This window comes from Falco biarmicus, chromosome 1 (genome assembly GCF_023638135.1).
Source record: "Falco biarmicus isolate bFalBia1 chromosome 1, bFalBia1.pri, whole genome shotgun sequence".
NCBI classification, from domain to species: domain Eukaryota; kingdom Metazoa; phylum Chordata; class Aves; order Falconiformes; family Falconidae; genus Falco; species Falco biarmicus.
The window spans coordinates 74418161-74433991 of record NC_079288.1 but is presented as its reverse complement, the minus strand read 5'-3'; the positions used below and the strand labels follow the sequence as shown (position 1 = coordinate 74433991).

The 15831-nt window shown below is 41.5% G+C and overlaps 1 protein-coding gene across 1 annotated transcript; it reads right to left on the bottom strand.

The window, feature by feature from the left end:
• Nucleotides 1-810: 810 nt before the first annotated feature.
• HS3ST1 (heparan sulfate-glucosamine 3-sulfotransferase 1) lies at nt 811-12321 on the bottom strand. Its single transcript, XM_056337493.1, has 2 exons — nt 12152-12321; nt 811-3529 (listed from the first exon to the last, which is right to left on the bottom strand). Exon 2 carries the CDS (start codon nt 3399-3401, stop codon nt 2439-2441), a length of 963 nt encoding a protein of 320 aa, XP_056193468.1. The 5' UTR covers nt 3402-3529; nt 12152-12321; the 3' UTR covers nt 811-2438.
• Between the last annotated feature and the right edge of the window lie 3510 nt (nt 12322-15831).

The window sequence follows — 15831 nt, the reverse complement described above, 5'->3', positions numbered from 1 at the left end:
GGGTCTTAGCATTAACACAGAAACAGTGACCCAATGGTTCATGCTCTACTTCTCTTTCTACAGAGACAAGCCGTATTGGGCAGTGGGAAACGTGCATGTGTCCTGCTTAGTGACAGCAAGATACTGGTATAAAGTAGCATTATACATCTAAAAGTATTCTCAGTACCAACATCAGGTGTCAATATTGCTCTGGCATTCACAATTCAACACTTACACCTTATGCTGCCCTGTATGACCTGCTGCAGGTGAACTTGATGCAACCCTGTCTCCTCTGGCTCCTGGTCACATACCCTGGTAGTAGTTTTCCTTTCCCAGCAAAAATCTGGTGAATGTGGTGGGTGTAGTCTGGGACTGTAGGGAGGTCCCAGTGAAGATGGGACTGTACTAAGGTGAAAAGCCTTTTGTCTGGACCAAAACCTCTTAGGTGCAGATGGCTCCTGCAGAGGTCACATTAGCAAAGAAATAAATAATAAGCGTAAAGAAAAATACTGCCCCAAATTACACAACCCCCCCTGAACTCACCTTTTCGAAAATTTATGATGGCACTACAATCCTGTAATCCAATTTTTGGCATCTGCGTCATGTAAGATCTGACATTACTGTCACCAGAAACTTTCCCTCCTTGTCGTATATTCTGGGTCAGCAATGGACCATACAGGCACAACTGAGTAGCAAACAACTGCTTTCCAACCAATTCACTAGGCTACAGGTAAATTCTTAAGTAACATTTAACTGGAATCCAAACTGGAGTTGAATCCTAAATTCTGGCCTTCCAAACTAGAAACTGATGAACAAAAGAGAAAGGAAAGATGCAATTCAGAAAATATTTTATTGAGTACAATACCATTTCATTGTAGGCTTTCATCAAAGGTCTACTTTATAAAACACCACCAACCTCCCTGAGGTTGAATACAGCTTGGGCAGGTGCACAAGGAGCAGGAGAGAGAAGGGCATCATCTGCAAATTTTCATGCAAGCAGCATAATATGGGATATTTGCATCCAGACAGTACCTTGTCATAGTGCCCAAGTTTGCACCATCTCACCAGAAAAAAATTAATGACTCTACATTTAAATTTTATAAAGGATTGCAACAATCAGTTACAAGTTCAGATTTACAGGGTGTCGCCACTGCACATTCAACAGCTAAACATAACAGGAAAATTAGGAGCTCAGAATGAAAGTACCATAGTAAGCCTTGTGTGGAAACAGGATTAACTTTAACTCCAGAAATCAATGGCTAAGACAACATCATAACTACTGTAGACAAGGAGAGATGTAATTTTTACTAATGTACTAACATCTAACTTCCATTTTTAGCAGACGAAAGACCATAAAAGTTCCTGGAATTGGGGTTAATCCCACAACACACAAGTCTAATCAAGACTTGGCATCATGGCTCATGGAAGGAGATTAAAAGAACAGCAGCCCATGGGCAATTTTCAGTTGCATGAAGCACCTGCACAGCTCATAGGAAACAGCCTTAAATGGAGTACAAGTGGTAATATTTATATGAATGAAGTTGCTGCTTATTGCAATGTAGACCAACTAATTTTTCTGGTGTAAGTGTTCATTTTCAGTGATGGCAAAGCATAAATGTGCTATAAAACGTAGGAACAGTCATAAGCAACCTTGAAAATGTCCCTATATTGCTTAAAGTCTTCTCTCAACCCTCCTTTATGAAGTATATATATATATATTCAGAGACTGTAGGAAGTTTTCAGGTTGATCATATTTCTGCAGCTAACTCCAGATTTTATGAGCAGGTCCCCACAGAAACCTTAAAAATCTACTATGAAACCTGCACTGTACTGCCAAAGAATTGGAGGAGCACTTGTTATAACAGGTTATACAAAGGTAAGTACAGCAGTTAATATGTCATATTACAGAGACTTCCACTTTCCTTTGGGTGTGCATGTCCCAACACGTAGAAGTACAACCACTTTTGAGGAAATAATTTTATAAAGCAGAATGGAACAATTTGCTAAGTACAACAATATTTTTTCAAGTGATAGAGAAATTCTTAAACCACATTTTAAAGCAAGAAAAAAGGAAATGTAAAGTCTAGCATATTCATTAGCAATTAAAGGAGAAAGTCCAGAATAGTCCAGAAAGGCCAAAGTATTCAAATAATTCTGAAGGGTTCTGTTGTAATGAATTTCCTATTTATTAAAAAGACAATGCATTCTCAAGAGACCATCTTGCAGTGAAATAATTTAGTTTCTTCATATAGACACATCATACACAATGTTAACAGCCATGAAAAACAATACAAAATGCTTTCAAATTTAACAAGTAGAAAAATATAACTAGTATATATGGCAATTGTGAATCTAATACTGTACAGAAATATTTATGGATTTTACAAATAAATTATAGCTTAAATGCCCCTTTTAAAATTTCTAAATGTACAGTGGAACATAGGTTCTGAAGCCTACCACTAACTTGCCACAAATGAGTGCCAGTCAAATGTTCTGCCCACAAGCTCGAAAAATTTCTTGTTGGGTTCATGGAAATATTCATGCAGTTTCTCAAGTAACCGGGTATCTACTTGTGGGTGGGCTCGTCCTTTTGACTCATGTAAACAACGCTCTCTACCACTGTCCCTTAAGCAGTAGAAGCCTTTAGTTTTATTGAAATAAAAGTTTGAAGCGTTTATCTGTGGCGATAACTTCAAAAATCTTTCTACCTTCTCTATTTCTGGGAAGGGATCTTTGATTAGTTTATCCCCATCTACAATATGAATATGATTGAGAGGAAAATACTTCAGCCAGTTTTGCATGTGAATGTAGTATAAGCTTCTGTTTATTGCCTTGTAGTCCACATTGAGTTCACCATCTTTAATCAGGAATTGTTCAATGGATGGATACGGCTTGTGCTTCTGCATGTGATTATAGAACACTTGGGTGTAATCTGACAGTACTCTCTCACTTGGGTCTCTTAAAATAAGGAGTAGTCTCATTGATTGGTTCATGTTATAAACTCTTTCAGGCACTTTAGGTGATGTGAAATATGCTGGAGTTTTTTCCACGGTGATCTGATGGGGATAAGAGAATGGCATTTGATTAATATACCACTGCAATCCATTTCTGTAATGATCTTCCCAGTCAAAGAAGTGAACTTCACTTTCTGCTGCTGCAATATCTGGATGGAGACTCAACATCTCTAACAAAGCCCTTGTTCCACCTTTTCTTACTCCAATAATGATAGTCTGTGGCAGCTGCCGGCATGATCCATTAGAATGAATGCTTTCTTTGAAGTCATTTTTTTGAGACATTTTCTTTAAAAGCTCTTTCTGAACAGACTGAGAAGAAGTCTCAGCCTTTGAATTTATAGCCGGTCTGGAAGGCACTATCTGAGGTTGAACAATAAGCAACACAGCTCCCAGCAGAAAAGCTGCCATGACAGAAGTTCTTAGACTGGTTTCACTCAAGCAGGTAATGGGGCATAGAGTGATTTCCACCGAGAACAACCTTTAAAAGTTGTTTTTGTTTTGCTGAGTGAACACGTATTTCTCAGACAGAAACTTTGCTGAAAGAGGGAAAAGAAAAAGCATCACATTATTTTATACTCAGACATATCACTACTAAAGCCACAATACAAGTATCTTTCGCTCGTCACAACTGAACAAACTTTAGCTTTCCCAACTCTATGCTCCTAGATCATTTGGTATAATTACAGTTTTTAAAAGACAGGCACATACAATAATGCCATGACAAAATAATTTCCAGTCATCAGGAGACACGACGAAACTTTTGCACCCAAGATACCTCTTGAGTATTACTTTTTGTATTATTTTTTAAAATCTGATTTCACTGGAGTTGAAGCACAATCACAAGAGAATTAAGCGCTTTTTTTATCTGCAAGAATAGGTTTATCTTTGAAACAAAACATAAAAAGGAAAAGGTATGGACTGGCCCAAAAGAGCATTTCTAAAAGCTGAGGGTCTTGTAGGAAGCCTAGGAATTACAGCCTCCTAAAGGATGATGTGACAGCAACCTTAGAAGTAAAACCTCCTGGGGAGAAAGGCTCATGCAATATAGATAGAGCTGCCCAACTGTGGGAAGGTAACACTCTCCTAGGAAGCAGTTAGGAAGAGCTCTGCGTGAGTAGTAGACCAAAGAAAAGTTAGTATTTGCTTTGCGAGTGGGGTTTCTAAGGATATATCAGGTAGCATGCACTCTGGCCCTGCAAAACATAAGATAATGAAACCATAGACTACGTAGTATGACTGCATTAACAAAATGCTAGAAGAGCTGTGGTTCCAGTCATGATGCTCAGGAAAGAAACTACACAATGAATGCTTCTGAAGGTCATTTCAAGAGTTAGCCAGCAAGCTGCTGTGACGTAAACAACTAACTTTACACTTTATCAAAGGACTACTAACCATCAGCACTGAACTCTGTTTAAAGGTCAGGGTGTTTCTAATGCAATGTTTGAAGTGAACTCTTAATGGCCTCACACATAGCATAGCTGTTAGATCGTCACGTTATAAGCAGGCTGCGTATACAAACTCCCTAAACTAAAATGTTTTCCGAAGACTTTATAAACTCAGTGGATGGCTGGTGTAAGCATGATTTTGGTATCGTCTAACTCACTTTAGAAGTGGAAGCTGCAATGGCAGAGCACCCAACTGCTTTGTCTCAGCAGGCTATTGTAATTATGAATTTTAAGCTTGGAACAGTGCATACTGTACCAGCTAACAAGGGCTGAAATATGAAATTACGTATGAACAACCTGAGGAAATGCAAGGGCTAGGTTTTGGAAATTCTCCAGAGAATCTGAAAAGAAACTAAGAACTTTTCCACAATAAGCTAAGCCCCAGTGTGACAAGGACTAATGATGTGTTTCTAAGTGATCTAGAAAGTTTTGTTTGGTAGCTCTGCATTTACAGAGGTCATGACTCCATCCTGAATGGATCTGGTCTGCTTCCTGATGTTTCCTACTGATTAGTACTTTTATGCTTTCCCTATATCTAACCACTTTTAAAGGGCTACAAAGCAGTGATATTGTTTGGAAACAGAAATCAAGGCTGGGAGGAGAGGGAAGCAAAGTGTCACGATAGGTGCGAAGTCTAAAGAGGGTGTGCTTCCCTGTATGCCCGCAGGCTTTGAGCTCATGAGCACGCCTTGCCTTGGGCAGAAGGTCATGCTGCAGGCTGTTCTGTGATGTCTGATGTGAGGCAGCTTTGCAGAGGAATTTGTTGTTCTTCCATTTTTGGCCGCTGAAATTTTATATTGCTAAAAGAACTCCATTTGGCTGTTGTAATTATCTTCTGCTCTTTCCCTGTCCTCACCATTCCTGTTAATCTTTCTCCGTTTGATCTACTTCAGGTATAACAAGAAATAATCTTAATTATTTGCCCTACACTGAGGATGTTGGTAGGGTGACGCTGGGTGACAAAGAGTTTGGTATATATATTCATGGTGGATGTCCCCACTGAGCTATGCTGCCATTATATTCAGCAGCAACGTGAGCAAATGGTACAGCACCAGTCAGATTGCATCAGTGATTGATAGGCAGCTCAGTACATAAGAGCAACAAAACATCAACTCTTGCTGAATTTTAAGGTCACAGATTAAAGGAATAGCCACTTACTTCAGAGTATATTTTAAGAGTCACTAGCTCCATAAATAGTAAGCCTGAGTTGTTGCCTTAACACCTTACTGGAAAAGCGTAATAGGATTCCAGTGAGGAACAGGTTGAACTGTTGTTGAAAGGAATTCAGTTAAAGCCTAATGGTAGGAACCCTTATTTCTGAGTAGTCAGGCTGAAATATGCAATGCCAATAGCCAACTTCTGCAATAGGCTGCCTGTCTCTGAAAAGAATAACTTTTAGCTGCTGGTCTCAGCTATTAGTGACAACAGATTTATTGGAATTTTTTTTTATTTTTTGAAATGAACTAGATATACCTGTTCATTGGGACTGTTCATTTTTAATTCACAGTTTCCATACTACTCAGTCGCCAGCTTTTTCTATTTACCTCTTCCCGCGGCCGAGTATAGCATGGGAATGTTTTGGGGAAATAAAAGACACAGCAAAATGTCTCTTAACTGAGCTCTACTCTTGTTTCGGCTGCCATTAATCTTTGAAATCAGATTTGTGGGATATTACAGGTGTGGTACCAAGGGCCTCACCTCAGGTATTTTTTTGAGCCTCAGTGGAGCTCTGCCTCCCTGTCTTTCCATTTTTAACTCAAATACTTTGGTGGTGGGGGAGTATAGCTTTTTCTAAATAAACCCAACTGTTTTCTGTTGCAACATCAGACCTCAGAATAACATGGGAGTATCTTCTGTTTCAGACATGCAGAATTTAATTGTTCCTCCACAACTCTTTGTTCAAGGTACACAACAGGTGTTCCTACAATGCAGAACACTGCTACAGTATCTGTAGCATTTACTGTCTTTAAGCACACCTAACAAACCATGTCAGTAATTATGCCTTTCAAAGTACATACATGCTATTGTTTTGCTTGCAAGCAAAAAAATCCCAACTTTGTCTGCCTTTTCTTTCCACTCTCTTTTGTTTCTCTCAATCTGTGTAGGTTTGATACCTGGATCAACTGTGTTTTGTGAGACTAATGCAACACAATGGATATGGCTCCTAAATTCATCTCAAAACAAGTTGTGTGGGCAAAGTGGTGTCCAGGAATAAAACTGCATATAAATTGGTTGTCATCTTCTCTTATGTCCTCTTTAATGCTTCATGTAGATCTGCAGTTTGGTGGCTAGAATTACAGCCGTTTATATAAAATGATGCAAACATGTATTCCATAGCTTTATAATCTGTGGGTCTAAAAAACTGTTTCAACAATAATAAGCATACACTGAAGAGTTTACAGCAACCACTCTGCCAAATTACTTTTCTGCTTTAAAGAATTTTCTTCACTGCCTCCAGAAGTCACGCAGAGCATACATGACTTCCCTCAATGACTCTGTATTCCAGATTAGTACAAAAATTTAACTGACAGTCATTACTATTGTATTTGCTACAAGTAAACAAGCAAGTTAGTACAAGAAACACAGTTTATGTTAAATGGTGCCTTGAAGATTATACCAAGACTTTTCAAAGTCTGATTGCTTTTGCTTAATCTTTTCTTCAGCCTTCTCCAATTAATTTGCAAAATGTGCCATAGTGTTTATTCAACAAGATTAAATGTGGACATTGTCAATCAAATCAGCTTTCATGATTAAAAAAAATCTTCAAAAGTAATAGTAACTTGAAAATAAATGGAAGCTTTTCTCAGTAAATGCAGTAGGAGGGCCACAGCTGCCAGACTTCATTGGCTTTTAAACACATTACAATGCTTTTTGAGATGTGTCACTATTTTATGATTTCTATCTCTTACCACATTACCAAGATAATTTAATGCTTTGGTATGTTTATCCTCAATCAATGGCATGGCCTAAACTACCTAGATTATATATAATTTTCAGTTCAGTTAGCATTAACAAAATAAGGCAGTTTTTGCCTGGACTGAAAATTTCATTTTTCCTGGGGGTGGGATGGGGCTGGGTTTCACTCTAAACTTTCATAAACGCCTTTGAGTTAACTGCTGAAGCAGGCAGGAGGGAACATAAAGAGTGTCTGTATGGCAGTCAGTAGGCGTCAGGTTGAGTCTGCTGGCAAATCTGACAAGTGTACGCTTCACAAAAAAGCCCACAGCAACATACTGAGAGGTTTAGCAGAGCTAATGAGACACAGTTACTACTAGGACAGTGACTAGGAGAGGGAAGACTAAAACCTTCCCATGAACACGCAGGTGACTTCATCTTCATTAAAGCAAAGTTGTGTTTTTATGGTTCTCTAGGGACTGAGGATGAACAGGTTACATCTCAGATGCCTTCACTTTCTCTCCTTGTAGAACTGAAACCCTTCACTGGAAAGATCTTTGCCCAGGCATCTGAAAAAGCACAGTCTGGCCTGAATGAGAACCATAGATCAGTTGCTGAAGTTTGTCTCTAGAGGGAGATTAGAGCTGAAAATCTGAAGGAGCCATTCTGTTCTTATAAAATTATATTTAGTTTTGCAGATGCGATAGAACCTCAACACAATTTGCAGACTCTGTTTTCCTTTGCAAATATTTGGACACTAAATACTGAAAAATATAAGATTAACATTGCTGGTTAAAACTAGCTGTGCAGTACAACCCACACATCTGCTAAACTGGCTTCTTATATTGGGGAAAAAAAAAATAAAAATCCATAACTGAGCTAACCAACTCTAAAAACAACTTTCTAAACTGATGAAAGTCAGTGATCTGGACATTTGTATTCAATGCTGTGTTTAAAAACCTGAACTAGATCAATTGTAGTGTACTTTAAATTCTTCAATAACTTGATATGAACAGCTTATATTCCTGTCCTCTAAGTATAGCTGGTGTCTGCCATAGGATATATTCCTACATAACAGGAATTGTTTATTAGAGCTTTTTTTGAGTGACAGTTTGTATCCAGTTCGCATAAAACTCTAGTACAGCTATCACTTAAAGCTCAGTCAAGAGCAGGAAAGGAAAGGGAGCAACATTTATTTTTAAGTCTGATCTAGTTTATTAAACATTTTTTTCCTTTGGAAGTATATTCTGCATTTTGCTGTTTTTAACTATTAAACTGTCTCATAATGCTCTCTTCATGAAGAAATGCTTCCCACACTTCCTCACACACTGTTTTTAATCACATTTTAATAAAAATTTTAAACAAGTGCCAATGAAATGCTCAAATTCTAGTTTCCAGTAATTAACTACAAGTAATTGCCTATTTCAGTGAGTGCTACAGAGACAAGTGTATTAAGTTAACTAGAACAATATACTACTGAAGCCATAGATCTCTAGGGGCATAAACTATTGATCACCTCATGATATATAAAAAAAAGCCATCTGTGCATTAAGAAGGGAGGTAAAAAGATAAGCAACCATACAAACCTGTATTACAGTGCCTAAGTGATATTGTCTAGGTACATTTCCCAAAATATATTAAAAAAAATTCTGCATAACCAATAGAAATTAAGCCATGACTAACTTTTACAGTCAGCATGTTAAGAAATTTAAACATAATTTCAGTGCTGTTAAGATGATAGATTGTCTATCAGCTGTAAGACTCCAGAAATACAATTGTAAAAGTCTCTCAATTTTGGTTTGGGGAACTTCACACACTGAGAAAGGCTGACTTGGTAGGAAGTATTTTTGGCTGAAGTCTGCTATATTTCTGCACCTGCTGTGATAAATACAGTTTACACAAATTAGCTAGGTCACCAGTTCATGACTTCTAAAGAAAGAGTTCAGCTCCAGTGTGAGCAATGAAGTAGCAAATTTATAATAGACTGTAGTTATATATAACATGCATTTTTTTTCCCTTAAGGTCAGAAGGGACCACTGCAGTCTTTCATGCCAAGAGATCATAAAAATTTTTAGAAGAGAGGATACTGTAGCTATCAGAGAGCCTCATGCAGGTAAAAATAAAATGGGACATTACAGCAGAATAAAAATAAACTTGAAAAGCTCAGGATGCACAAAAGGTTTTATACCGAATGCTAATATGGAATCCCCCTACCACCTTCTAGCAATTTTTTTAGTACCTGCCGTGACTAATTTTTTTCATAAAGAGAAAGCATACACATACCACTGTCTCCTCTATCCCCCCATAAACCCAAATGTTCAATTCAAGATCCAGAAATTACTCTCCATCCCACTTCCAAGCAAAATGGGTCACATTCCAATTAGGAAGCAGAAATCTACTGCACAGTTAATAGAGTTGTTTCCTAGTTCATCAAAGCTGTCCCCAAGAAAACAATCCACATGAAAGAATGGCTCAGTCCTGTCTTGCTCCCTTTCTGTACACAGGCTCACCTTAACTAGATGTATTGAAAAAGGGAACACAGCAGATTAAGCAATCCCATTCTCATTTTCTCTGCCAAGCAATTTCTTTCACTCTCTGTAGCTGTGGGCCCCATTTCAAATACCAGCAAGACATTTAAAACAACAATAAACACACACACACACACAAACTTTCACATAATCTTTTAGTTCATATTACAAGCTGATTTCTGTGTCTTCCAGTCCTGCCTTCAGAATAATAATGGAGCAGAGTGCATACTGGTAAGGTCATCACTGTATTAGGCTTGGCTAAACCAATCATTTACTAAGCAAAGCACTACATGGTGACCTGGAGGGAACCCTCATACTCTGGAGTGAGAAGTAAGGTAACCCATCAGGATCTTCCATTTTGGACTGCCCAGGCATATTTTCAGTTTTCTTCTTCTAACTATCAAAACTTTTCACAGAAATCTATCAGCTTTGACATACTTTTGGGCTCTGATAGCTTCTTAGCTCTGGGTAGCATTTCTAGAAGAGGGAAGGGTGAGATCCCATGCTAATCAGACTAATTAAACCATTTCTAGTTTCCTCTAATGAAGAGCAGAAGAGTTATATGTATCTGTACCTGCATGTATTAGGTATTGCAAAACTGTTTTCCACCTCCTCTGTTCTTCTGTAATGTCTGTGGAAGCATATGGTTAATTCAGAACAACCAAGGTAGTATTCTGACAAGGAGGGGACACAGTCAAGAACTTGGCAATGCTGGGGTCAGAATTTGCTCTGTCAAAATTAGTGCCTCTCCACTGCAGCAGCTGGCTTTGCTTCAGATGCGTAATCTTGCTGCTGACCTACTGGAGGCATTCGATAACTATGTAATATCAAAAGCGTCTGCATTTTCCAAAAAGGAAAAAATCCAGGGTGGGTACTGAAAGGGTGGATGTGCAAGAGATAGCTAAAGCTGATGTCAGTAACTGCGCTCTTACTGATAGGTGCTCATTTCTGAGCAATGTGGGAAATGCACTTGTTCAAGAGCGTAAGAAACGCTAGCAGATGTAAATTGTAACAATTACTATATTTATATATATTTACAGATTAAGTTTGATAGCCAGACAATATATGAGCATATACTAAACTGAACCTATCCCACTGATGCTCCACTTGGCATACATACTGCCGAGACTCTCAGTGGGCAATGAATGGGTCCCTCATGCCAGAGGTATGATCCCCACAGACACTCCAGCCCCATGCCATTCAAGCTTAGTATTCACAGAACTTCTCAGATTTATTTTCTTCCCCTCCCCAGTATCCAGAGACTAACAGTCTTGGCACAGGGAAAGCCCTCAACCTACCGCACTAACAGAGAGGAAGGGGAGTCATATACTTTAATTCGCAGTCAACTGAGGTGATTGAATTGCCCGTACTTAGCTGGGTGCCCTTTCCTGATCTCGACTGGAAGACAAGACCAAACCAGAACCCTTCCAGCTGGGGGCTACCATCCCTCCCTCCCATCATCCTTTTGCCCTCAAAAGATGTGAACCCCTTACGCCCTGATCCCCAGAAAGCACCCCGAGAACTGCAGGAATCAAGCCTTCCCCGGGCTGGTGCAGGGAGCCAGTGCTTCAGAACAGAGTGAGCTGAGTTAAGTCTCCGTGCTCCTCCGCCACCCCGAACACCACCTCGCCCTCCAGCCCTGCGCGCAGCTTGCCAGGCTCCAGTTCAGCACGCTGCACCCAGCCGGATCCAGCACCCTGCGTGGGAACGGATCAGAGATGCTCCGAGGAGCTTTTGCAAGTTGTCCTGCTGTCAGCTGGAGCCCTGCGCTCCGCCACCCCGCTTCCACACCCCTGCCACTCTGCCGCGACATGCCCTTGTCATTTAGCCACAGGGCAAACAAGGAGGCAAAGAAATAAAGTGCCCAGGGGCAGATCTGGTCACATCTACAACCCGGGCGCTGCCGACCACCTTCCCCCCCCGCCCCGCTTTCTTTTCGCTCCCCGCCACCAGCGACGCCTCCCCGAGCCCGACTCGGTGAGAACGGCGGGTGGGGGGCGGCTGCTGCGCAGCCCCCTCGGGGTTGGGGCCGGTGGGTTTCGCACGGCGGGTCCAGCCCCGCTGCTCAGCCCCGCAGCGGCGCTCGCCTCCCGCGGGCGCGGGGCTCCCACCAGCAGGTGCCGGGCGGCGGAGCGGGTGGCAGCGCCGGCTGCCAGCGCCTGTGCGCGCCCGGGGGGCGGCGAACCCCCCCGCGACCGCCCCGCCGCCGGCACCACCTCCCACCCCAAACTTCCCTGGCGGCCAGCGCCCGCCGCCCTCCGAGGAGGGCTCCGACCCGCGTGTCACTCACCGCCGGGGCGCAGAGCCGTGGGGCAGCGCCCGCCCCGCTGTTCCATGGGCGGCGGAGCCAGGGGAAGCGCGCCGGGCGGCGTGCGGGGGAGCGGGGGAGCCGGGGAGCGCCCGCTGCCGCCCGCCTCGCTCGCCTGGAAGCGGCGCTGCCGGCGCCCGGCGCCCGCCTGTTTGTGCAGCCCCGCCCCACCCCGCCCGCGTCACGGCCAGGCCCCGCCCCCGCCCCGCCCCCCCGCGGCGCCTGGCGCCCTGCTGGGGGGGCAGTGCCGGGGCTGCCGCTGCGCCCCGCGGCCGGCGGGGGACCTGTCCCGGCGGCGGGCGGCGGCGCAGGGTGGACACGCAGCGGTGCGCGCACGCAAAAGCAGTAATTGACACGAATCACGTTACAGCCCCAGAGGAAGAAATGGCTACCTGCCGAGAGCGGCCGCTCGCCCGGCCCGCCGGGGGCCTCCTGCCTGTACCTACCGACATAACCCGTGCGAGGCCGCAGGAATGAGAGACCGACAGCACTTGTCGCTGTGTTTACTTCTTGTTTATGTGTTCTGCACTTTACAAGGTGGCTTTGATTTTTTTAAATTCAACACCCCCCCAACTCCCGAAATGCTTTTTGTTCAGCCAGACGAATTTAAAGCAGAACGGATGTCCAGAGTGACAGAAATGCTGCTTCCTAACAGCAGTAGGAAACAGGCTTTCTGGGTATTTATTTTAAATCATAGGTTTATTTTATTGAAATACGTCTCTGTTTGCCAGGAACTGATCTGTGGGGTTTTTTTTCAAGATAAAATGCATTAAAAACAGCATTAACATACCGCATCTTCATCCATTATTTCAACAGCCAAACCCTCTTGAAATTTACCAGGTGTAAAAAACAGGCCTGAGCAACTCACCCCCCCCCCCCAAAAAAAAAAACCAAAACAACAACAAAAAAGAAAACCACCCAAAACGCAAGAAAAACAACCCAGGGGCTGGTGGGGGAACCAATTTCTTGGTTGGTTTTGATCAGTTCAGCCCCACTTCTGCTTGGGGTGCTGCACGCAGCCCCCGAGGGCTGCAGGCGGTGGGGCATTCCTGCAGCAGGTGGGTTAGCGCTGTTTGCACACAGGGTTTGGTGCCGGCTCAAGAAGTAACTTGCTCCATCACATCCACCAGCACCCCCCTGGCTGGGGCTGGCGGGCGGCCCGGAGCCTCTCTGCAGCTGAGGGTCAGTTTAAAACTTCCTGATTTCTTTCTTATGTTTCCTGTTTCAAACTTTTACTTCTTTTCTGTACTTACACTTCTGTAGCTTTGCTTGGAAAGAACAGTTGCTTGTTCATCAGCTTGTTTTGAGAACTGCTGTTCTCCAATGGCACATGATTATATAGATTTAGAGTTTGATGTTTAAATTTCCACCCACGTTGGTGGAGCTGTTTGCACAAGCATTGCAGGAGTGGGTTCTCACTGTATGTGTACACCAGCCAGGTTTTTTCCATCCTTCTACTAGAAACTGTTTCTGCAGCTGCTGTGTGAGGACTGGGAGGTTGGCATGAGCTAGACCTCAGCATCTGAGAGTGGTCTCTTTAAATAACCATGGGATGAGAAAGGCTTAAATCACCTCTCCAGTCTTTGACAGGACACTGGCCAATATTCCCACTGAAAATGGACTAAAGAGATGTTTGCAGGATTCTATGACTCTTGCCTGCAGCTCATGGTCCATTCACTCGAGTGCAGGTCTGTGGGAACGTCAGGTCACGCTTGCTTCCTGCACCAAACCCCAGCTTAGTGCACTAATGTGATGCAAAAATTCTGATGTTATATATTTTCTTAAATTCTTTGCCTTCTGCCTTGGCCTGCACTGATATTATAACAGGAGCCACAGCAATCAATTATGGAACTCTTTTCTAATCATGACTCCTGTTGAAGGATGCAAAACAAAGATGTTATGTTTATTTAAGTATCACCGGCAATTTCAAAAGGATTACGGGAAGTAGGTGTGTGCAGGGAGTTACTTTGTTTGTCTGCCTCCAGCCTTGAATAGGCATACTTTTGTATGGCTAAATTAATTAGTAAAATAAATATGTAATAGAACATCTAAGGAATGAAAAGCACTCAATTATGTTTTAAAAGCAGTATCTCTAAATAGAATCTTGTCAGAGGTTTTCAAGAAACAAATCCAACTACTGAAGGAAAAAAATAGGATGGTAAAATGTCTTTTATTTTCTGTTTTTGCGTATTTAGTATTTTAGATGTTTCCTGTATTTAAGTTTACTAAATTATTTCAGTGTAATTTCTTTAGCACCAATAGACATGTTCAAATACTTTTGATTTTTTAAGACAAAACCAGAACATTTCACAAGTTTGTTTACTAAAAAAATAACAATATTGTCTTTTTACTTGTATTTTAATACCTTCCTGTATGTTTTATTATAAACCTGAGAGTCTAATAGAGAAATGCTTTCATTTGAGATTAGCCTCACTGTTTAACTCTGCTATTTATGGCATGACAGTAGGTTTTGGTTAAAACCGAAAAACTTAGATGTTCAGTGGCTACAGACCCACACAATTCAGTCATAAAGTATTGTTGTTTCTTCCATGTGATCTCTAGATCAGATACCATAATACACATTTCATGTTTAATATCCAGTCTTGATATAAAAGAATCAAAAGGTGAAAAAATCACCATTTCTTTAGGTAGTATGTTCAAATCATGAACTATCTTTTGGCATCGATAACAGAAAGTGTCTGTGCACCTTTTAATCTGAAGGTATTTAACTGTAGCTCCAAGCCAGTGTTTTATATTAATCACCTTCCCAAGTAGATTAAAGATACGTTCTTCCCCAAAACATACTTTCTTATTCTAATTAAGTCACTTTTCAGTATTTTATTTTTTTTTGTTAAGCTAAACAAATTATCTCTTCCAGTGTCTAACTGAAAGGCCTTTTCTGTAGGCTTAAGGAAGCTTAGATTTATTTTTCTTCACTTTTCAAAAATTTTCATCAGTGAGTGCAATAATGATGCTTAAAATTTACATGGAAACATTTTCACAATACTTTGATACTGAATCCCAACTGCCATTAAGGTTTCAGGATTTATTGGTTACCCAGTTCTTAAGCTACTTCAAGTACATTTCATTGACAGTTAACTTTACTTTTTAAATTCAAATGTCTGATCTACTAAATCTGATGCCTTTTGAAAGTCTGGGTCTGTTCTGCCTGCGTACTTTTCTTTATCAAGCAAATCTGTAATTTCCTCAAAGCAGGTTTGTTTGAGGTGATGGCAGTTGTTTCCTCAACTGTGGGAAAACTCGTAAGATAGAGTGACACTAACTGTACACATGCTATATTTTTATTTGGTTAATTGAGTAATGGCTAACTGGGAAAAAGGAAGTGAGAATTCTTAAAGCCAAAAGAATGAGAAAGGAAATTAAAATAATCAGTGCAATGTTGCCAATATCCATTTATACTTCCCTCTAGTCTGAAAAGGGGTGTGTGAAAAATGGGATATCTGCTTTTAGCAAAATTCCAGTATATCCTGGATTACTGGCATGGATCATATACTCTAAAGAGAGAGGTGTCCTGCCCATACAGTAAATGAAATGGGAGCCTGCTCAGAGGAAATCATTCTGCAGGAGGAGATGCCAGCCCATTCAGAGCCAGGTCAGATACCTTGGGGTCAGGGCCCCTGCTGGAGACAGGAAGGCAGCAG

What these genes read in the sequence shown, in the direction of transcription:
- HS3ST1 (XM_056337493.1), bottom strand. Translation starts at nt 3,401, where the DNA reads ATGGCAGCTTTTCTGCTGGGAGCTGTGTTGCTTATTGTTCAACCTCAG.